The sequence below is a fragment of the Schistocerca americana genome, chromosome X (genome assembly GCF_021461395.2).
Source record: "Schistocerca americana isolate TAMUIC-IGC-003095 chromosome X, iqSchAmer2.1, whole genome shotgun sequence".
NCBI lineage: Eukaryota > Metazoa > Arthropoda > Insecta > Orthoptera > Acrididae > Schistocerca > Schistocerca americana.
Genome location: NC_060130.1, coordinates 148,144,514 through 148,169,150, shown reverse-complemented (window position 1 = coordinate 148,169,150; position 24,637 = coordinate 148,144,514). Strand labels below are relative to the sequence as shown.

Here is a 24,637-nt window from a genome sequence, read left to right as displayed (position 1 = left end):
CTTGATTTTTTGTTTCTGACGGCGAACAGCGTTGTGCTGATTTGTTAGGACAGATTGAGATTTTAGTTTCTTAGCATAGAAAAGCGTGCTGTTATTCGAATTCGTATCAGGATCTAGGAATCAGTAGCTCACGGGAGCGTGATTTAGAGTAGAATCTGTGTGGCAGAGGAATGTGTAGTGTTTAAATTCGCTTGGGTCAGAATTAGAGTGCATGCTTACAAGAAGCAAGGCACGTTTGCCGCAGAGTAGTGGATGTAATTGTGTTTTGTCCACGTCAGAATATTAGCGATGGCTAGGCAGATATTACACACGATTCTTACGTAAATGCAGTTGCAGACCGGGCAGAGAAGTCGAACGTAGAACCTGCAGAGTATGTCAACATGTCTCCGTCAGGTGAGAGACCGCAGCAGAACGAAATGTTGGTGCTGCAGGTACGAGACACAGCATCAGTGAAATTAGCAGACCAGAACCATGAATGAAACCTCACGGAATTATGGAATCTCGTTCATCTAGTCGGGAAGGTGTTAGCAGTGGATCACAGTTTGAGGCTCTCGTGCAATTCATGCAAGAGGCAGCAAGGAAGAGACAAGAGGCAGAGAAAAAGAGACGGGAGGAAGAGGAGGAACGACACAAATAAGTCATAGAATCCAAGAAGAAATAGAGAAAGTCAAGAAAACGAAGGCAGAAACGCGTGAGGTCGCGGACCAGACGAAGTGCGACGCCAAAACAGCGCGATTAGTAGCGCAAATAGCACAAAAGGACGCATCAGTGGACAAATGACAAGTTAAACTGGCAAGAACCGAAGTGTGTAAGATAAAAAAGGCACTTGCAACTCTCCAAAAGCAAGGCAAAAATAGTTCAAGAAACGCAGTAAAAAATAAATGAAGCGACGAAGCGAATCGAACAGATAGAAATCAAACAGGCCGAGATCTCTGAAGTTAAAGGTCAGCAGGTCCGAGTCGCCGCGCAACAAATCGAGATGGCTAAGAACGTTCGGCAGGCACATTAGCGGGCCGCGCAATTGCAAACACAAACTCGTCCGGTAGAGCGCCATCGAGAGGATCACAGAAGTCAAGTAAATGTTTTGCGACCTTCCGAACCGCTATATGAGGACACACCCCCTGCACATGGGCCGAATGCAGCAGGAATATGCTCCTACCGCGGCGAAACGCGTAATAGAACACGCTCCGTCGGTAACACGCAGCATGTCAGAGACCGAGCCGCAAAACAATTGTACACGTCTACGGTGGTCAGAAACGTTATTACGTGAATCTGAAAACACGACGGTACACCATAACAGTGCACGAGGTTCGTTTGGGCACGGATAGATGGAATCACGCGCTGCAGACGAGGTGGAAAATTCGTACGGCGGATACGTCGAACCTTTCGACCACAAACTTTTCTTGACCACCCAGAATTTTCAAGTCTCGAAGGAGGCAAACAACGCTTTACATCTAAAGACCTGGATGGCACAGTACGATCACGTGCTACCAGAATCTTGGCCACTGAAGTACAAGCTCCAGTTTATCTGTGGTTTCTTAGAAGGGTCGATTGCAGGACATATGTGTGGAGTTGCAGAGAGTTGTCGCTCCTACCAAGAATTTAAGGACGCATTCCTTAGCGCATACTGGTCGCAAGACACACAGGACAGGATAAAATAGGAGATCATGTTAGGAAAGGATTTAGAAGTGTTAGGATTCCGCAGTCCTGTCAAATTCTTCGAATCATTGTTCAAGAAGAACCGATTCTTGGATCAACCGTATAGTCGCAAAGAAATTATGAGGCACTGCTACGTTAAATTACCATTACGTTACCAGCAACTGCTCATCCGTAGATGCAGCGATTCAATCGAAGCTTTCAAAAGCTCGCACTGTGAACTCGAGTGCGTGAATGAGATTCACAACTAGCGGGAAGGAAGTAGAAATAATGACCGTAACTGGCCAGATTTGCCAGAGCGGAATGAGGATGGACGAAATGGGGGAAAATATCGATCGAATCGAAACCAAAATTCAAACTTCAATTGAAATAACCAGCCATCATGGGAAAATAGAAGAAGACGAGGAAATTATAATCATAGCATCAACAACAACTACCGACCAAACAGAAAATGGAAAGAGCAACAGAACTCGAACCAGGGCCAACAGGATTCTAGGGGCCAACAGCAGAGCAATAGCAGAACATGCAACATGTCAGGTCACATCCTGACAGGCACAATAATTTTATTTATTTCTCATGCATTGAGCACAAGGCGGACACTATCATCTGATTTGCTAACGGCCAAAATGGGGCTGCAGTATGGAGATAAGGATGGTCGTATTATTACCCAGTTTAGAATTCTATTGATATCTTTCATCACAGTCTCCTTCTTGGCCCGTGGAATGGGGTAAGACGAAAAGAAGAAGATTTTGTGTGTGTATAACTCCATTTTGTATTTTTATCCTTTGATGGTGCCAGAGTGTCGTTCAAAAACATGAGCATAACATATTAAAAGCTCCTGCAGTTCTTCCTCTTGTTCTTCCGTAAGACATGCTAAATCACTTATTTTATATAATCATATCCACTACGATACATTTGCCACAAGAGGACGGCGCAAATAGTTATTTATATGTGTAGATCATTTAGAGAACCTACACAGAGAGAAAGAGAGAAGAGACAGTGATGGTGGGAGAGATAATGTGGCAGTGCAAGAGCAAGAGAGATAAATGAAGACAGTATCAAGGTGAGCCAAAAAGAGAGAACAGTGAGAGATAGTGGCAGTAAAAGAGAAAGGATGGTGATAGAAACAGTGGCAGCAATAGAGAGAACAGTCAGTGGAAACGGAAAATATGGAAGGCTGGAGACCATACATAGGTTTGGGAGTCTGGACACACCCAGACTGGTGAACTTTAACACGTAGGTGTAGCGGAGGGAACGAAATGTTACACATGTGAGAACAGGGGAAAAATATGTTGGATCCTCCAGAATTTTTCAACTGCTGTCAGTGAGACAGTAACAGTGGGAAAGGAAAACGAAAGGAGGCAATGTGAGTGAGAGAGGAGATAGGCGGTGGGGTATACTGTAAATCAGTCGTAAAAGAGGAGACAGTGAGAGAGAGAGAGAGACAGTGGCAGTGAAAGGGAGATGGCTGAATGTGAAGGCTTCACTACAAAGAGAAACTGGGTAAAATGATTTAGAATGTTCTGAGTTAAAACAGCAGAATATGTTGGCATGCCAGGACTTTTGGGGAGGATCGGTATGAGTACTGAGGGAGCTGGTTCACCACTTTTCTTTTAGATTATGTTAAAGAGGAACATATTCGCCTTTCTTGTGCTCCACCGGTTATTAATTATAAAACTACATTTTTCGAATTGACATTGTTTGCACATACATTCTCCTGGTGAGACATTCAGAGAACAAAACTGATTTCCCTAGGAACTCCAAGTTTTTTTTTCATTTCTTCATTCATTTGCGCTACAAGTTCTAATTTATATACAGCGTGACTAATGCTCGATAACGCGCGTGCGTTTCTGCTCACACCGCAACAGCAGGCCATAGTGCTGACGCTCGAAACCTGCGAGTTGTTAAGCCCCACTTTACGTGATGCAATGGCTTTCACTTTGTGTGGTCGTAAGGAAAAAGTTAATTTGCCACCGTTAACACAAAATTTATTTTCTCCACTGTATCAAGAATTCATTTCAAATGATCGTCCTTTCGTGCTCTTTTCCCCATAGAGGTAATGCAATCACTAAAATTCTGCGTAGCATTAAGATATGAACTAAGAATCTGCATATGCACAAATTCCAGTTTGTTATATAAGAATATTTGACTTTCGTTACTTTTAAACACAATTGTTCGAATATCGACCACAGACGATACTAGTTTCATCAAACACATTGAAAAACGTGTTGTTGACTCAAATTGAGGTATGGGGACGGCATGTATAAAGAAGGAGGTGAAGAATACAACGGTTGCATGCTCTCACCAGAGTCGATGTCGGTGACAATGCGGTCCGTGCTGCCTCGCAGCCACGAGGTGACAATGACGTAGTCCCTGACGAAGGACGGCACGTGACAGCGAAGAACCGCAGTGTTGCCAACCATTACGAACTCGTCGTACACCTGCACTTCATAGTACTGCTTCATCACCGCTGCAACAGAAAGGTAACAAGTGAACACTTGTCCTTCATTCATGTGCTATCATTATCTTCTGCATTGCTAATGGTAAATCACAGACCATTAAAGTGAAATCACAAGTACAAAAATGAATTATCAAACAGAACACACCATGTTGTTCTCAATGGAGAGACGTCTACAGGCGTTAAAGTAACCTCTGGCGCACCACAGGGGAGTGTTATGGGACCATCGCTTTTCACAATACAGGGGGAGTCACCTAACTTTACCGCTGGATATATTTCGTAAACCACATCAAATACTGACGAACCGATTCCACAGACCGAACGTGAGGAGAGGGGCTAGTGTAATTGTTTAATACAAACCATACAAAAATGCACGGAAGTATGTTTTTAACACAAACCTACGTTTTTAAAAATGGAACCACGTTAGTTTTGTTAGCACGTCTGAACATATAAACAAATACGTAATCAGTGCCGTTTGTTGCATTGTAAAATGTTAATTACATCCGGAGATATTATAACCTAAAGTTGACGCTTGAAACCTCCGACGTTCCGTTGCGTGTTGTAACAAACACGGGCCACGGTCGGCGAGCAGCATCTGCACGGACATGTTTACGATGACGACCGTGTTTACGAGTGTGGCTGTAGTGCACTGTTGTGGTTTGGTATAGCTGTCGCAGTGTCCGCAGGTAGCGCTTGCTGCTATTGTTATTCTGCATTCGTCTCCGCACGCAGACCAACTGTAATACACCGTGTTACCAGACGTCTGTGATAGTGTAGTCATGTAGGAACTGTGGCCATGGTGTATTCGAACTCCGAAAAGGCGGATATGATACTCATCTATGGCGAGTGTCGACGAAATGCAGCTGAAGCCCGCAGGGTGTATGCAGAACGGTACCCGGACAGAGAGCATCCAACGTGCCACACATTGCAAAACATCTACTGCCAACTGTATGCAACAGGTACGGTCGTAGCACGCAAACGGGTCCGTAACAGGCCCGTCACAGGAGAAGCGGGTGCAGTTGGTGTGTTAGCTGCTGTTGCCATGAACCCACTCATGAGTACACGGGACATTGCGAGAGCCGGTGGACTGAGTCAAAGTAGTGTCATGCGCATACTGCATCGTCATCGCTTGCACCCGTTTCATGTGTCGCTACATCAGCAATTACATGGTGATGACTTTAATCATTGAGTGCAATTCTGTCAATGGGCATTAACAGAGAATGCGTTGCAGTTCTACCTGTTTACCGATGAAGCGGGTTTCACAAACCACGGGGCAGTGAATCTACGGAACATGCATTACTGGTCCGTGGAAATCCTCGCTGACTCAGACAGGTAGAGCGACAACGACCGTGGACTGTAAATGTATAGTGCGGAATCATTGGCGACCACCTCATTGGTCCTCACTTCATTGCAGGGGCCCAAACAGCTGCAACATACATCGCGTGTCTACAGAACGATCTGCCAACGTTACTCGAAAATGTCCCACTGGAAACACGTCGACGTATGTGGTATCAGCATGATGGTGCACCTGCACATTCCGCAATTAACACTAGGCTGACCCTTGACAGGATGTTCGACGGGCGTTTCATAGGACGTGGAGGACGCATAAATTGGTCAGCCCGTTCTCCTGATCTTACACCTCTGGACTTCTTTCTGTGGGGTACGTTAAAGGAGAATGTGTACCGTGATGTGCCTACAACCCCAGAGGATATGAAACAACGTATTGTGGCAGCCTGCGGCGACATTACACCAGATGTACTGCGGCGTGTACGCAATTCATTACGCCAGAGATTGCAATTGTGTGCAGCAAATGATGGCCATCACATTGAACATCTATTGGCCTGACATGTCGCGACACACTCTATTCCACTCCGTAATTGAAAACGGAAACCACGTGTGTACGTGTACCTCACCCCTCATGGTAATGTACATGTGCGTCAGTGAAAAAGACCAATAAAAAGGTGTAACTCTTCAGGCTTTCCCGGCGATCTAATGACATCTTGGGTTGTCGGGTGTTCTGCCGGATATCAGCGTCGTACTTGCACGATATTTCGGTCACGTAGCTCGAGACCTTCATTGGACCTGGTCCAGTATTTATGCCTATGGTCTTCCCCCTCTACCAACGGCTGCAGGCGCTTCGTCTGTGGTCCGCGCCCATTCCCTGTGACGTGGTGAGCGGGCGCGGACCGCAGGGGGAACGCCTGGTACCCCAGACCGCAGATGAAACCCCCAGGAGCGGGTTTGGTGGGCGCGGACCGCAGAGGGAACACCTAGAACCGCAGCGGACGGAAAACGGAGCAGCAACGCTCCAGCAGGTCACAGGGAATGGGCGCGGACCACAGAGGAAGCGCCTGCAGTCGTTAGTAGAGGGGGAAGGCCATAGGCATAAATACTGGACCAGGTCCACTCGAGGAGCGAGGAGCAGTCGAGTTGTGGCAGCCGTAGCGCGCAGGTCACTGTTGCACGCGACGCTCAGCTACTGCGGGAGAGTCAGCGAGGAGATCGTACTGCGCGCGGGTGGCAAATTGTCGTGTTGCTGTTTTAACGGCAAAAAAGCAAATTGTCAAGCCTAGCGCGCAGTATGGTTAAGATGAGCAGCGTGGGACGTGATGTCGCAAGAGGCGGCAATTCGGCGACAGAAGAAGCAGTTTCCCCCGCTCCCGCCCTGTACATCAAATGCAGGGAGGTCGAGTGGGTGGAACTCTATGATGAGATGGGGCGGAGCTGCGACAAGGAGGTCGTCGTTGAGTCCGTTGACTCCGACGAAACCATCAAGCTCCAGGCCGCTGACTGGAACGACTACGGGGCCCTGAAGGTCCTTGTGGCCGCTCACACGGTGGACGCCCCGGAAAGAGGTGCGATGAGTCAAAAGACCCGTCACAAAGAAGTCACCAAGGCGCTCCTGAGGGGCCTGCCTTGGATCCTCATGGAGCGAGCGGTGAAAGGACTGCGCCGCCAAGGTTTTGTTGAGGCAACCCTCAGGTTGCACAACAAAACCAATAGGAAGAAACCGCCTTTGTTTATTGTCGCCACACCAGCGGCGGACAACGGCGGGGGCATTCTTGACATCCGGAAGCTCTTGGGCTTCCACGTGCAGCCGGAGACTCTCCCCCCCCCCCCCCCCCCACCTGGACACGAAGCCACAGTGCTTCAAGTGCCAGGAGGAAGGACATGTGGCAAAACACTGCCGCAACGCCGCCAGGTGCGTCAAGTGCGGACGTCACCATGACACCCGCACCTGTACCAGCACCAAAGACGTCAAACCGACGTGCGCCCGCTGCGGCGGTGAGCACGTCGCAAACTGGCGCGGATGTCAGGCCTTCAACGGCCGAAATCCCGCCACCGCAAAGGAGACGGCGCCCCAGGCAAAGAGGCGACGCCGCAGGAGAAGGAGGCGACAACGTTCTGCAGCCGCGGCGAACAACAGAGGGACGGAGGAAACAGCGAGAGGAGGAGGCAACGCCGCGGGAACAACGGCGGCAACCGCAGGAAACTCGACGACGGCCACCGCTCACGTGCGGCCGCCTTCCCCCGCCACCTGTGGCAAGGGCGGAGGAGGGGGGCGGCGGCACGACGCAGCGAGTGGGAAGACGGCGGCGACAGCTGGTCCCGACATCGAGTCGGCCCTCCGAGAGGCGGAAACACGATTCCGCATGGTTCTCCATGCAGAGATGGAGGCCGCCTGCCTCACCCTCCGTGAATCCCTCCGCCACGACACCACCAAGGAGACGCAGGCGCTGCAGACGGATGAGCTGCATAAAGACGACCAGGCCACACAAACGGCCTGGCCGAAGAAGATGACGATAAGTCGGGCCACACAGGCCACATTAGAAGGCAAGGGAGCACGCCAGGACTCATGTGTCCAAACCAAAGAGTTTGTGAATCACAGCCACAATCTTGTGGACAGAGAGATCCTGGACGTAACCATCCCGGACATTGACGACCGCAGTGAGCATCAGACGAGCTACTTGGTAAGCAAGGAGCTCATAAGAAGCTATGTGCGAGAAGAAAAATACAGAAGAGAGCGAGAGGCGGAACGCGAAGCCGCCCTTGCCAACCGTGAACGCCAGCGCCAAAGACGCTGGCAACTCGGTAAATAAAGAGAAGGAGAACATAACAAGCAGTCCTGGCCGGGTTTTGCAGGTTTTCCTTGGCCGCTAAGGTAAATACCGGAACTGTCCCCCACAAACTCCTGCAAATAAATTCCCAATTGGGAGAAATCCCCCCCTTCCTTGCACCCCAGCAAAAAATAATAAACAGTGCCAAAACAGAACAACTTCAACCCCATGGCTGAAAAGAGCCCAACGCACGCTCTATAACAGCCCGCCCTTCTCCATCTGAGAAGGGAATGAAAAGTGCAAAAAAAAAAAAAAAAAAAAACCACACTCGAGGAGCAGTCTCAGGTCGCACCTGATGAAGGTCTCGAGCTACGTGACCGAAATATCGTGCAAGTACGACGCTGATATCCGGCAGAACACCCGACAACCCAAGATGTCAATAAAAAGGTGTTAGCATGTGGACGTAATGTGCTGTTCCAGTCTCTTCTGTACCTAAGGTCCATCACCGTTCCCTTTGGATCCCTACGTAATTCGGTGCTCTCCGATACACACGATCGAACAGCGCAGGGGTGGTACTCAAGCGTCAAATTTAGGTTACAATATCTCCGAATGTAATTAACATTTTACAATGCAACAAACAGCACTGATTACGTATTTGTTTATATGTTCAGATGTGCTAACAAAACTAACGAGATTCCATTTAAAAAACGTAGGTTTGTGTTAAAAAACATACTCCCGTGCATTTTTTATGGTTTGTATTAACCAATTATCCTAGCCCCTCTCCTCACGTTCGGTCTGTGGAATCGATTCGTCAGTGTTTGATGTGGTTTACGAAATATATCCAGCGGTAATGTTGGGTGACTCACCCTGTATATATAAATGACCTAGTAGATAGTGTCGGAAGTTCCATGCAGCTTTTCGCGGATGATGCTGTAGTATACAGAGAAGTTGCAATATTAGAAAATTGCAGCGAAATGCAGGAAGATCTGCAGCAGATAGGCACTTGTTGCAGGGAGTGGCAACTGACCCTTAAAAAAGACAAATTTAACGTATTGCGAATACATTGAAAGAAGGATCCTTTATTGTATGATTACATGATAGCGGAACAAACACTGGTAGCAGTTACTTCTGTAAAATATCTGGCAGTATGCGTACGGAACGATTTGAAGTGGAATGATCATATAGAATTAATTGTTGGTAAGGTGGGTGCCAGGTTGAGATTCATTGGGAAAGTCCTTAGAAAATTTAGTCCATCAACAAAGGAGGTGGCTTACAAAACGCTCGTTCGGCCTATACTTGAGTATTGCTCATCAGTGTGGGATCCGTAACAGGTCGGGTTGACAGAGGAAATAGAGAAGATCCAAAGAAGAGCAGCGCGTTTCGTCAAAGGGTTATTTGGTAAGCGTGATAGCGTTACGGAGATTTTTAGCAAACTCAAGTGGCATGCTCTGCATGCGGTGTAGCTTGCTGTCCAGGTTTCGAGAGGGTGTGTTTCTGGATGAGGTTCAAATGGTTCTGAGCACTATGGGACTTAACATCTGTGATCATCAGTCCCCTAGAACTTAGAACTACTTAAACCTAACTAACCTAAGGACATCACACACATCCATGCCCGAGGCAGGATTCGAACCTGCGACCGTAGCAGTCGCGCGGTTCCGGACTGCGCGCCTAGAACCGCTAGACCACCGCGGCAGGCCTCTGGATGAGGTATCGAATATATTGCTTCCCCCTACTTATAACTCCCGAGGAGATCACGAATGTAAAATTAGAGAGATTCGAGCGCGCACGGGGGCTTTCCGGCAGTCGTTCTTCCCGCGAACCATAGGCGACTGGAACGGAAAGGGAGGTAACGACGGTGGCACGAAAAGTGCCCTCCACCACACTCCGATGGGTGGCTTGCGGAGTATAAATGTAGAATGCAGATGTAGATGAAATAAGATTTTGACTCAGTTATCTTTATTTGTCAGCAGTAGATCATACATGCAGCAGCAGCCAGTTATCAGGTGATAAAGCACACTGTAAATTTCTCAGTAAAGTTATGCCAACACGCTTCAAATCCATATCTGAAATCTCACTATTATTACCCTATTTCTCATCGAATGCGTGCTGGTCTGTGAGTAAAATGGAGGAAACTTGTCTTGCAGCGCTCTCACTACGATGACTGGCAACAAATGTCGAGTCCTTAAATGATGTCGAGCCACACTACGATCAATTCAGAGAAGCGGCACACCTCTCTGTTTTCTACTTCACTTGCTCTCACGTGGCATCATCCCTCCCGGCACTATCAGTTGTGCCTTGCTCACAGCGCCGGGTCAGTCTTTTTCTTTGAAATTGCGTATAGTGTTACTGTGCAAGCGTAGAGTATGAAGAGTCTTTAAAAGCACCATTGCAATGACTCCTCTGTGTGGTCTGATGCATAAATTGCTAATCCGTGGATCTGGGATCGATTCCCACATATACTATGATTCTCCCTTTTATTTTATTTTGTTTCTCGCAATTTTAATATATTAATTATAAAACTTAAATATGTTTAAATAGTTCAATTTATATACGTAAAATTAATAGATTCAGTTCAATTGTGACTACTACCATTGTAATTCAAAAGGCTACAGGCCATCACATTGTAGTATATTAGTATAATTTTGCACAAGCCACCACCGCATGCATAAATTTCGCAGCTGTGTAATTTATGACAGGTGGTAGACCACGTGCTTGTAAGCAGTGACCAGCACCTATATTCGACACCAATGCACAGCAGCCACGCACAGGTGGCAGCACTAGCAGTGGAGCGTAACACCATCGGCAATAGGGCTGAACGATGACTGAGGAGATGCGTATGGCCGAACAGACGTGGAACTGTTGAGCTACTGACCACCCAGATTAAAGAAAACGCTACCAACAATGTGTCCTGAATGATCCATGACCGTTCAGCGAATGTTGCTGCATATGAACCTCCACAGACGGCACATGCTTCATGCACCCATTGTGACTGCTCTTCACCGGCGACTAAAGCTGGAATTTGCACGCCAATACCGCAACTGGACATCCATTGAGAGGCGATAGGTGCCGTTTCCAGATGAATCACATTTAATGCTCCACCCGACAGATGGCCGTTGGCATGTATGGCGTGAAACGCCTGAAAGCATAACCCCTGCAACAATAATCGGAAAGGTCGAGGTCAGAGGAGGGAGTATTGTAGTCTTTGTAATGTTTTCGTGGCATTCCCTGGGTCACATCATCATTCTGGAAGGCACAATGGATAACACAGGAGTACATCTATCCTTGGGGACCATGTACACTCCTAAATCCAGTTTGTTTCTTGTCGCCCTGATGGCACCTACCAGCAGGACAATGCAGTGTGTCACACAGCTTTTAATGTACGTGCGAGGTTCAGAGAGCATCAAGATGAGTTCACCGTACTCCTCTGGCCACCAGACTCCTCGCATTCAAACCTAATCGAGAATCTGAGGGGACACTTCCACCTCGATCGGGCTGTTCGCGCAGTAGATCCTCAGTTGCGAAATCTAGCGCAGTTATCCCTGATAACTGGTGTCGGTGTGACCCCACATCCCTGTCGGTGCCTTCCAGAACCTCACTGACTCTCTTCCTGAACGTCTCACAGAAGTCCGCCCTGGAAAAGGTGGCTATTCAGGCTTTTGACAGATGGTCAGTTTAACGTAAATGGAGACTGTCAATTGATGTATAGTGCGTTTTAAAGTGACTGAAAAATTGCGGAGTTTATTTCTCGTGATTAGGTGACTAACACATTCCAAGGTGCTCAGTAGTAGCATATTAAGACTACCAGATGCATACTAGTACCTATGGCATAGCCGGCCCGTGTGGCCGTGCGGTTCTAGGCGCTTCAGTCTGGAAGCGCGTGACCGCTACGGTCGCAGGTTCGAATCCTGCCTCTGACATGGATGTGTGTGACGTCCTTAGGTTAGTTAGGTTTAAGTAGTTCTAAGTTCTAGGGGACTGATGACCACAGATGTTAAGTCCCATAGTGCTCAGAGCCATTTGAACCATTTTGAACCTATGGCATCGATGTCAGATTCGTCGCGACTTGCTGCGCACCAATTGTGGAGTAAACCTTTACAGACATTCATTCGACTGGTGCAGTCATTAGCTCATTCTAATATTTACGTCAATAGGCGTTTTATCGCACTGTTTCTCTTACAGCAAGAACTAAATGAATTGAAAAATAAATGAGCAATAACTCGACATAACGGAAATGGCAAGTGTTACTTGGACAGTATAACTTTGTTGTGGAGCTATTCATATCTGAATCCAGAACTAAAATGTACAAGTCAGGTAACTTCCTCTCAGAGTTGGTGGTCGTCTGTGTGTCTGTGTCACTCTACTCCGCCCAAGGAGCAGGATCGTTGCAGCGCGGAAAAACTATACCAAAATCCGCACTATCGAAGATTGGTGAAGAGACTGCGTGTTCATCCTGAACGTAAATAAATTTTACATTTTGGGCGAAAACAGACGCTGTTGAACCACTCGACTGACTATAAATCACTGGAAACAGCCACAGCCGTAAAATATCCGGCACTCTGGAGTGAGCTAAAGCGGAACGACCACAAAAACTGGTCGAAGGTCAGGCCGAGATTCACTGGAAGAGTCTTGCATCTCGATACACATTGCTTACCAAATACTCGTTCATTAGATTTTGAAGAGAAACGAAGACATCAGCCACAATTGGGCATCGAAATAAATGCAACGGTGACAAGTGAATGGAACACGAACCCGGATTTTCTGCTATACGCGAACGATCCCTCAACCGCCTTTTCGTTATTTTTCTTTCTTTTCTGATCTTATTTTGTTCGGTATTGTTCATTGTATTTGTTCGGGGTGGACGTCCCTTGACACCTGTTCAAGTTCATCGTTTATCCGTTCACTCAGTTTTCTTATTATTAGCCCTCTGACCGAACACACTGAGCTACCGTACCGGCAGCGCCTCGGCTATCTGGACACGCATTCCGTCCAACCCTAACCTCAACCTGTCGCACGATAGCAGCGCCCACTGTCCATTAACTCCTTTTAACTCCTTTGCTTGCAACTTTTGGCTGAAGCCCACAAGAGTTCGGAGGTAGTATACACCCGCACTGAAGTTACTGTGAGTCGTATATGCTCACAGATATTACTTTATACAGGGTGATCAGAAACAATATAAATATATTGTATGGGTATTGCAGGGGAGCTTGTGCTGATAAATAATTGTTATGAAAATAATTTTGGACGTTGTGCCATTTTCGAGTTATTTAGCACTGAAGTTAGCCAATCAGGTCGTCGCTTGCGCACCATCGAGCAACCTGCCAGATGCGGTGTCGCCAAACGTATTCTTCGTTTAGCTTCCTCAGACCGATAAACGTAGTTTTTCTTCACCTAGCTTAACCTTATAACTTTCGAGAAGGGCACAGTTTAACTGGTAATGAGCATTTCAACAAGTGCTAACTCACGGACGCACAGATGTCGGTCCATTACCGTATTTCAGCGCGTGAAAGTGCACAAATTTGTGCTCGAAAAGACCGGATGGGCTAATACTGCGGCAAATGCTGCCAGAAAGGCGATGTGCACGAGGGAGAAGTTAGCTGTTGAAATTTGAGGTCGTACTTTAGAAAAAGAGCTGACTACATACACTGTGATCGACAGGGGAACACACAAACAACCTCTAAATTGAGGTATATCACGAGAGCACCAGCAACGCGCGCCATTGCGTTATCTCGTTGAAACGAAACGGTACAGACACTTCGAAGTTAGGGCTCAACAACCAGGCTTAACAAGTCATAAAAGTGACGGCTGCTGCCCATATTACCGCCCTCGATAATGAACGGTGGTCCTGTTGTGTAGCCAAGGACACGCTGTACGATGACACTACCGCGATGGCATTTTTCGTTGTTGTCGGAGCCTCTACACAGGGATACACCCTATGCTGTTCGCAGAAATGGGTCTCGTCTCGACAGACGACGTAGTGCACTCCTCTGTCCATTGTTGTCGGAGAGGGCAGCTCTCTCCTGCTGTGATGTCGAGAGAAGCCGCGACCAAGCTCGCTGTACTAACAGGCCGTGCTGGTGCAGACGTCTGTGTCGAGTTCGAGAGTATCACGGAACGAGGCTCCCCAAGAACTGACAACGAAGTCAGGAGGACAACGAGATTATACCAGAAATGTTGCACTGCAGAAGAAAGAGCTCCCTGACTAGGCAGACTAAGCAGCAATTTAAAGACCGCCTGCGGCAGGCAAGAACAGAGAGCTGGAACCGATTTGTGGAACAGAACTTACATCCTGACCAAGGGGGTACGCCGTATAAAATGGTCTGCCAAAAGATAAACTCTCCAACATTGTTATTAACCCCAAATCGAGCAGACAGCAGAATTAAGTAGTTACGAATGGACACTCTGTGTCCAGATGATACCACAGAGGAGGAATCTGAAGCAGAGAACTGCGGAACAAAAGTAGGGGAGCACTGCTGTGATGGGGGTAGTTTCTCCATTTTTAGAATAGGTAGTGAGAAAAGAAATCCTGGAATCGAAAAGGAAAAAATCACGTGGCCCTGACGGCATCCCTACTGAAGTTCTACAAGCTTTCCGTACGCACATAACTTAATACAGTGACGGAAATAAAAATCGCAACTCCAAGAAGCAGTTGTGTGACATAAACCAAAGGCGATAGCCGTGTTTTTACATCTGAAAGATGATCGCGGTTCGTACAGTATTTCACGCCAGTCGCAGAGGACTGGCGCTGCTACCCCCACTACGAGGATACAAATCACGTTTGATTTAAATACACGCTATAACGGTCGTGAGCGTCAATTACCTTTGAGAATGGACGCGTTGAGTTTATATTAGTTGAGAATGCTTTTAACTCGACAAAGACACCATTATCAACACACCACTGAGTTTGGACGATGTCGTGTAATAGAGCTACGAGAAGCTGGATGTTCCTTCTGCGATATTACAGAAATGCTTGTGAGGAATGTAGCCACAGTACATGATTAGTGGCTGTGGTGACCACGAGAATGTACGCTCTCAAGAAGACCAAGGCTCTGGGAGGCCATGTGGCACTACCGAGACGGAAGATCATCATGTTCGGCGTATGGCTCCGGCGCATCGTACTGCATCCGCAGCAGCAATTTGAGCAGCAACTGGCACCACAGTGACACAACGGACTGTTACGAATCGACAGCTTCAAGGACAGCTCCGCTCTGGACACTCTGTAGTGTGTATTCCACTGACCCACCCCACTGCTTTTTGGGCTACAGTGGTATTAAGCTAGAGCTCATTGGAGAGCAGGGTGGGGGCTTGTTGTATTTCCTGATGAAAGCTGGTTCCACCTCGGTACCAGTGATGGCCGCGTGTTGGATACAAATAGGCCAGCTGAGTTCCTGCAACCAACTTGTCTGAGTATTAGACACGCTGGACCTACATCTGGAGTTATTGTCTCGTTTGCGATTTCGTGCGGCAGCAGGAGCACTTTCGTGGGTATCCTACGCACCCTGACTGCAAATTTGTACGTCGATCCGGTCATTCGACTGTTGTGCTGCCATTCATGAACAGCATTCCAAGCGGTGTCTTCCAACTGGATAACTCTAGCCCACATACCTATGTTGTAACCCAACACGCTCTACAGAGTGTCGACATGTTTCCTTGGCCTACTTGATCACCAAATCTGTCTCCACTCGAGCAAATACGGGACATCACTGGATAACAGTTCAGTGTCATCCAAAAACAGGATTAACCGTCCCTGTATTGGCTGACCAAGTGCAACACGCACGGAACTTCATTCCACAAACTGAGATTCTGCACCTGCACAATACAATGCTTCACTTGCGCACCTGTCATCTTGCAATATTAATAGCTTAAATAGGTTACCTAAAAAATGCATTCCCGAAATTAGGTACTGTTCGTTAATTAATGTCTGGCGTTGCGACATTTTTCCGCAAGCGCTTTTATGTCACTTCTACAAAGCGTGTTTTTGCGGAGGAGAGTACCAGATACATCGAAGGAATCAAATGTGATTAACTTGAAAATGGTTAGGACTGCGGTGTCGTCCGCCATCCGGCCGGGCGCAGTTAAAACAAGCACCCATCACGCTGCCGCCATCCCTACAGCCGCAGCCGAGGCACGGGGCTGCTGCCACAAACGATTACACCGCTCTAATAAAAGCCGATTCCCTCTAGAGCACGGCAACGGCAAGTGTTTTCCGCAGTGAGATGGCGGCTTGCGCGGTAGCCAATGACGGATCGCCACTGGGGAAACGCCCGGTGTATTTCATTAACTATACTGTGAACCTACATGAAGGAATGCAGAAATTGGATGAAGACATAGCAATTTTTTATTTTTTTACGATGTACTCTTTCACATATTTCATTATTCATGTTTTGTTATTTCACCATAAACAAATTTCATGACTACCGTTCATGATTGTTCACTATCTTATTAGAAAACCGGTCGGCCCATATCAGAAACTCATTGCTACTTACATAACAGCTTTTAGTATTGCAAATCGTAGTACCTAAACGAAGTTTACTATAATGATAGTGCAGTACCTGTTATCTGACAGTCATTTGTCTATAACCGAAAATGTCTGACAGTTGATCCTCAATATTTGCTATATTAAGATCATGTATTTTAACCACTCTGTGATTGTTGGCTACTGAAACCAATGAAGTAGTATCACAATACTCTAAACTGCCATTAACATTATCATTACCAAGATGAACGTGACGATAACACTCACACCACAATCATACAAGCTTACATGTCTACGTACACCACAGGCGATGGACAGATGGAAACAATGTACCATGAAAGTGATTACTCAGATAGTTAAGCGAGACAAAACTTTTAAAATGTGATGAGAGACTGGAACTCGGTAACAGGTATAGGAAGAGAAAACAGTAAGAAACTATAGGCTTGGGGGAAGGGTTGAAAGGGAAGCCACAACGCATAATATAATCATCGCCAACGCTTTGCTTAAGGATAATACATATTTGGAACAGAGTTTCCTAAGCCAGATTATAAATAGTAAGAGATTTCCCAGCGTAGACGCAGACCGACAATAGTTTATCGGTTACAGATGCGGCTTACAACTAAAGACACAGTAAACGGTAGCAGATTAAGGAGATGGAACAAGAATAAGGTAAGACCCAGAGATTTTCGGTAATCTTAAATGTAGAATAAGGTAAGGACTGACTGAAACAGAGGAAGGAATCTACTACAGTAAGAATGGATATTTTTGAGAGAAGAAGTGGCGAATGAAGCAGAGGATGTAAATGGGAAAAAAGCTACAGTAGAAATCCTTGGATAGAACATGATATATTGAATTTAATTGACAACAGGGGAAGATATATAAATGCAGCATATAAAGTAGGCCATGGGGAACAGAGACGTCTAAAAATGACCTTTGACAGAGAGTCCAAAATCGCAATAGCGATTGTGCACTTGGAAAAAATAGTTGCCGAAATTAAATAAGAAAGAAAATTTCGCTCAAAGGAGAAGCAACTGCCAAGAGTTCATTTGGCAAGTTGGAACTAAGCAAATAAGAGAAGGCTTGAAAGTGGAAGGAATACGTAGAGAGGAAAGGGGGGGCGGCTATACAAATTAACATGAGCACAATTTTAATCGTTTCTGGAAAAGAAAATTTACTCAAGTCGAACATAAATTTTAATGGTTGGTTAGTATTCTATAAAGGTATTTGTGTAGCCTTGTATATAAGTGAAACGTAGTCGATGAATAGTTCCGTCGGGATGACAATTTACACTATGAAATCATGGTGATAAAGATGAATGCTGAAGATTAGATACGAGGCTCGTATAACTAAAGAAGTACTGAATTAAACAGACGAGGAAGAGGAAAATATGGCACAACTTGCCTAAAATAGGGGTCAGTTGACAGGACATATTATGAGGCATCAAGGAATCGTCAGTTTGGTAATGGAGGCTAAATTGTAAAGATAGACCAAGGCTTGCCAACGGTAAGAAAACTAGAATGGATGTAGGATGCAGTAGTTACGTAGAGATGAAGAGGCCTTCGCAGGAGAGACTACTGTGCAGTACTGTATCAGCATACAGACGAATTGTATTTCTTGTTAATGCAGCCCAACACCAAATAACATCACCTTTCCTTAGGTAGGTCAGTTGCGTATATATTACAGAATATTTGTTCAACATAGCCTCTAGCACATATAGTTGTTATGTATTTGTATATACATCTCTATTACTCTAAAGAAACAGCCTTATGTTAAAGATAAGTTACAACTCGAATACAGTTTTCTTCTGGCAACTGTCAGGAAATGATAAAGTGGAATTACTGTTTTGGCCACTCTGACATTTGTAACATTTTCCAGTAGACATGTATTCCTTCATCAAACAACAAGTAATCATTGGTTACGTGATTTACATGGCTTTCGAAAGCACTGGAAGTTCTCAAACTGTGTAGAAGTCAGCGATGGAAGATGTATCGTAATGCAGTACCACATATGCTGCCATATGTTTTTTGTGTAGTGGAGGCTTTTGCGCTGACTTCAAATATCATATGAGCATCCTCAGGCATATTAAAGGATGCACTAACGTTGTATGAGACTATTTCCAATTGCCCTTTGTGTCCGGGCAAGCAGGTTAATCAAAAAATAAATACGGCATTTTGGCAACCAAATATAGAATCGGCAATTGGAGTATAACGCCTAAAGGGGTAACTGTGAAACCAGTTATTATGAGTGGTCCTTCATAATTACTTGCAAGACAGGGATCAGTGAGACTTTATGGATATTGAAGACGATTCACATTATTCACATTTGGTACTTTATGCCAAGGTGTTTGACACAAAGATTCTATCAGAGATATAAAAATCTTTAGCTAAAAGAAATCTTTTTATCAGAGGCTATATATTCTGCCTGTGAAGACTGCTTTAGCGATGCTGGAAAAGTAATTGGCAATCTTGTGTTATTGCATGTAATTATAAAGTATTCTAATCGTTGGAAATAAACAAAATGTATTAAGGCAAAACTAAATAATTAACAACAAGTTTGCTTACGTGTCCGTCACCATCAGCAAGCACAGAAATATTCGTTTTGTAAATAACGAACGCCATTTTCTTCCTGTGATGTATTTTATTTGTTCTAGACGCTTTTCGCGTTTTATTTTAAGGCATTTCCAGTGGAATCTTTGCGATTTTGGAAGATTATGAAACAGTTCACGTCTCTTTTCATGTGAATAAGTAATTACTTACAGTTAATCGAGTTTTTTGCTGGAGTCTGCGTTTCCTATATCATTTGGTCGCAGGCTGTAGGTCGCACTGTAACTCCACTTAAGAGACATAAGCACATTTTCAACTTACAAACTTTTTTCTTCATAATTTTTATGTTCTTTACGAATTTGTGAGGAGCACAATTCATCTTCTGTCACTGGCTGCCGATACGTTATCTAAAAATGATTTAAAGTCGTAAATACTGTGTGCTCAATTTACCTCTCTCCTTATTTGCTTTGTTAATGTACATGTTCCCAACCTAACGAAGTGTATATTCTGGTAACTGAGGTCGAGGTCTGTTCATTCTGTTCACCTTATATCTGTTTACATTTATGTATGTGTGTGTGTAATTAATTAGGGTGAGTTGTATGTGAATGTAATATCTGTCAGAGCGTAGTTGAAAGTTTTAGTGTTCAGCTGATTCGAGTTTTGGTCTAAATATTTTGTGGAACAGTTCATATAAGAGTGAGGACAAAGGGGTTGAGTGCTTATATATTCATAAAAATCATCGGTTGAGATGTTATTCTACTAGTTTATCTATTAATGCAAACAGAGAGATTACTCCTACATGAACCCCTCCACAGAAAAATTTAAACCAAAACTCAAATCAGCTGAACACCAAATCAGCTCTGACAACTACTGCGTTCACATTCAATTTCCTACAACTCGCACTGACTAGCAGTACACACATACGGATACAAGGAGAACAGAAATAAAAAGCCGTTAATTTTCAGCATATAATTCGTAGGGCTGGCAACATGTACGTAAACAAAGGAAATAGGAAGAGACATAAAGTAAACACACTGTAGCTATGACTTTAAATCACAATTTTCGGTAAAATGTCTACAGCTAGTGACGGAACGATAATAGTGTTCCACACCCATTATCGCAAAGAGCACGAAAATTGTTAAGAACGAAAAGCGAAAGTGAAAAAATGTGCTTCTGTTCCATAAGCTAAGTTTTGTTCAACCTGCAGCATGTGATCAGGTGAAAGGAAACGTAGATATACGTCAAAAACTCGATTAACTGTAATTAATCATTTATTTATGTAACAAATAAGATGTGAACTGTTTTACAAACTACAAATATGACATGTCAAAACAATATTGAATCATTCTAGATTCCACCGAAAACGTCTTAAGGGGGGACTTTGAAGAAAAACACACACTATTTAAAAAATTCACCAAATCTCAGTTATGGAGATATGGCAATGAAATTTTGTACCACACTTTACATGAAAGTAACACATTTACATATAATGTATATATATATATATATATATATATATATATATATATATATATATATATGTATGTATGTCACTTCTTCAGAAGGCAGCACATTTCTACTTTGGGTTGTCTTTCCCTTCAAGGCTTCTCTTCTGGTTTCTTTTGCAGGTTTTCAACTGACTTTTCAGCTGCAGAGACGAGCTGTAACTCTATTTTTGTCAGGATGTCTTGAGTAAAATTTCCTATCTTGAAGCCCTTTCTTTCTAACACCTTCATCCTCCCGAAGTTACCATCATTAAATACAATTACTGCATCAAAAGTTGCAATTCTCACAACTGTAGCAGATGCAAATGTGTTTTTAGGGCATCGTTTCCGTACGAGTGAATTTAGAGACTCATTTGGATTTTGGATTTTGCCATGAACACACTTTTTGAGAAGTGCATGATCGGCCAGAAACCTGTAAGTGGGCTTGACAAGAACCAGGATACAATTTGGAAGCCTCTCCTTGTGAATGTAGGGGCTGTTATCTCTCTGAGCTTGGCGTGACAGGGAGGCTGCGTCACACCTTTAATTAATTTTCAGGCACTTTGGATGCGATTTCCACATTGAAACTTTGGGAACTTATTGTCCATGAGTTGTACTAACAAATAAAAAATTAAATCGAAAATTGACATTTTTGGTCAATTTCATCAACGTCCCCCCTTAAAGTAAAAGGTGAAAGGCGTGTTGAACAAATAAAGGTCATTGCAGCAAGAAAAAAGTGTTTGTTACTATACGAAATAACCAATAGCTATAGATACTAAGCAAATTACATCTTATGACATATCAGCAAATTAGTTTCGGTTTAACTTCTGTGTGTCCATATAGAATATTGTATATATTAATGTGTTTCAAGTCATTATAATTCTCATTTCACATGCTATTAAATGCGGTTTAAGAAAATTCATCGATCCGTTTGGAAAACTGTAGTTACTTTGACATCTCGATAGATAAATAGATTTTGTATACTTGTCATGCGACAAAATACACGACTCTTTACGAGCTGTCATTTGCATAAAACCACGTTTCGATTTCTTGAACCGTGTACAAGATTTGAGGCTGATACAACCACACGGCTTACGACGAGCAGGGCGAAGTATCGATCGGGTAGCGAGCGACCCGCGCGCGGTCCGTCTGCCGACATGCTATCCTATATCTCGATAACGGTGATAGCTGTCGTTCTGCTCTCAACTTTAAAAACAATTTGGATATGTTGACTAAATTTCATATGCAGTAATGTATCACCTAAAATGAACTATACGGAAAACCACGCGATGCGTTTTTGTCTCTGCACACTCAATAAAATTACGTGTAATGGTTTACATAAAAGTGTACAGCAAGTAACTACGATGAATAACGAAGAGAAATTCAGTCCTTTATCAAGCTAATATATCAGACTGTAAAGTGCAGCAGAACCAAATTTTTCGCCACGTAGTTTCCCTGAAATCGGATGAGAAGTGTTTCATAGCTGCTGTAGCGCACGCGCAAGCCCTTCGGCGGAAATTCGTATAGCTGGTAGCTCTGTACCTGACGTCACGCTGTGATCGGCGACACAGACGTGCACCGCGGTACGCGGCAGCCGTTCGACATGGCCAAACCGCGATGCACAGCTAAAGGGGACTGAGTACGTAGTATTTTGAACAGGAACCCATGTTCGGAAACATCATCCAACGACCCTATAGAGCGTCAAAGTTATAATAGCCGGTGCCTGTAAACGTATGTATATACATTATGATTCCTTGATGAGGTTACGAACTTTCAAGGATGAAGGAAAAGAATAAATGTATGAATCTGAGGTAAGGAACCCTGTACTGGAAACGAAGGAGTTGCAAGGGAAAACCATTCTGATACCTCTGACAGTGGAACATATGCACTTGTACTGTTGTGGGTAAGGTTATAGGGTATGCCACTTTCCGAAGTGGTAGTACGGATCAAAATAAATAAAAATGTCCGTCAATCATTGACTGTAAAATATTACCTTCAGTGCTATGAGCACTCATTAAATAGAGGAGATGTGTTTCGTACGAGCGAAGACGAGAAAGACTTAAGGTACTAGGAAAACTACGCTTACATACGACAGCCTACGGTAGTTTTACAACTCTACATGTTAGTCATAAGTGAACGACGTTTGTTACCGCGCGGAGTGAGAGAAAACGTACTTCTGTCGGTCGGTTGGCACGACAGCGGCACACGAGGCACAGTTTATGGGGCGAAGTGGTGGAGCGGTCTGCTGTCTGGAGGTTGGTCGCTTGGCCAACTCGCCGGTGCACGTCCAGTTTGTCGGTCGGCCGGTCGGTCGTTTGGCCCGTTAAGCCAGTAGCTCTGGTCTGCCACAAGGATACCGGTCCAAATTGGCTCTGAGCACTATGGGACTCAACTGCTGAGGTCATTAGTCCCCTAGAACTTAGAACTAGTTAAACCTAACTAACCTAAGGACATCACAAACATCCATGCCCGAGGCAGGATTCGAACCTGCGACCGTAGCGGTCTTGCGGTTCCAGACTGCAGCGCCTTGAACCGCACGGCCACTTCGGCCGGCAAGGATACCGGAATACACGGTAGGGATCACGAGGTGCACGCACAGCACCAAGCTGCGCCGCTGACATCAGAGTGAACCCAACGAGCTTTAAGTAGCCCACAATTACCACAACGTATTTTCTCTTAATTGCGTTACGAGCGAAAACAGTATGAATTTTTATTAGTGACTGGCGATTGAGTAGAGAGTTACGTCGTAATTGTCAGTGTATTGAGGGATTTTTCAGCGAAAGTTTTGAAGTACAAAATAACGGTTGCTGTGCGATTGTCAGTTGTACTAACCGGATCAGAGAACTGGGTAAGTTAAGAATTAAGTTTCATGCGTTTCCTAAAAACAATGAGACGAAACGAAAATGGATAAATGCTTGTAAACGTGTAGATTGGTTTTCAGTCGAAAATGCTCGTGTCTGTCCAATACATTTTACTGATTAAGATTAGGAAAGTGATTTTAAAAGTGAACTGCTGAATATTTCTTCGAAACGTAAGTTGAAGGCTATTGCTGATCCAGCTCTAAATCTACCAAACTCCAGAGCTGATTTAGGGGGTAGTATTGAGCCTAACAAGGAGAGAAACATCCGGCCACAAAAACGAAGAAGAAGATATTTCAGAGGTATATATATTGCCAACTAATGAAGAAATTACTATCAGAAAAAAACGTTAATCGTGAAAAAAAAAAGCCACTGCTGTGAATGCGACACTGCGTGCTTACGCCAGCAATTAGAAATACGGAAACAGAAGTAAAACACCTTCTGCAATAGAATGCAGGTTCAGAGGATCGTCTCTCTCAAAGCAGCGCTGAGTTACTGAAAATAAAACATGGTCAGAAAGCGGTTCAGCGCTCTTCTTCACTCTGTCAACAAGTGGTCAGGAATGGACGGTGTACAAACTGGTCATCTGAAGGTATTGCAAAGGCTGCGATTTTACGTTGCCGATCTTATAAAGCGTTACCTTTTGTCATGATTTCGGTGTAATGTGTTCCGTAATGACACGCACTTTCGTCAGCATGAAAGCTATCAACGAGTGGAAGAAATGCGAAGGTAGTAAGCGAAGTGAGAATTAACGAAGACGAAAACTGAAAAAAATTAAAAGAAGTTGTAATACACTACTGGCCATTAAAATTGCTATACCAAGAAGAAATGCAGATGATAAACGGGTATTGATTCGACAAATATATTATACTAGAACTGACAGGTGATTACATTTTTACGCAATTCAAGTGCATAGATCCTGAGAAATCAGTACCCAGAACAACCACCTCTGGCCGTAATAACAGGCTTGATGCGCCTGGCCATTGAGTCAAACAGAGCTTGGATGGCGTGTACAGGTACACCTGCCCATGTAGCTTCAACACGATACCACAGTTCATCAAGAGTACTGACTGGCGCGTTGTGACGAGCCAGTTGCTCGGTCACCAC

The 24,637-nt window shown here is 44.7% G+C and overlaps 1 protein-coding gene across 1 annotated transcript in view; it reads right to left on the bottom strand.

Annotated features, from left to right (window-relative positions):
- LOC124555871 (Down syndrome cell adhesion molecule-like protein Dscam2) overlaps window positions 1-24,637 on the bottom strand; it is a 606,714-nt gene that overhangs the window by 73,232 nt on the left and 508,845 nt on the right. Inside the window, exon 5 of the mRNA XM_047129934.1 lies at window positions 3,962-4,126. Within this exon, the coding sequence (XP_046985890.1) occupies window positions 3,962-4,126 (165 nt within the window). The remainder of the gene's footprint in view (window positions 1-3,961; window positions 4,127-24,637) is intronic.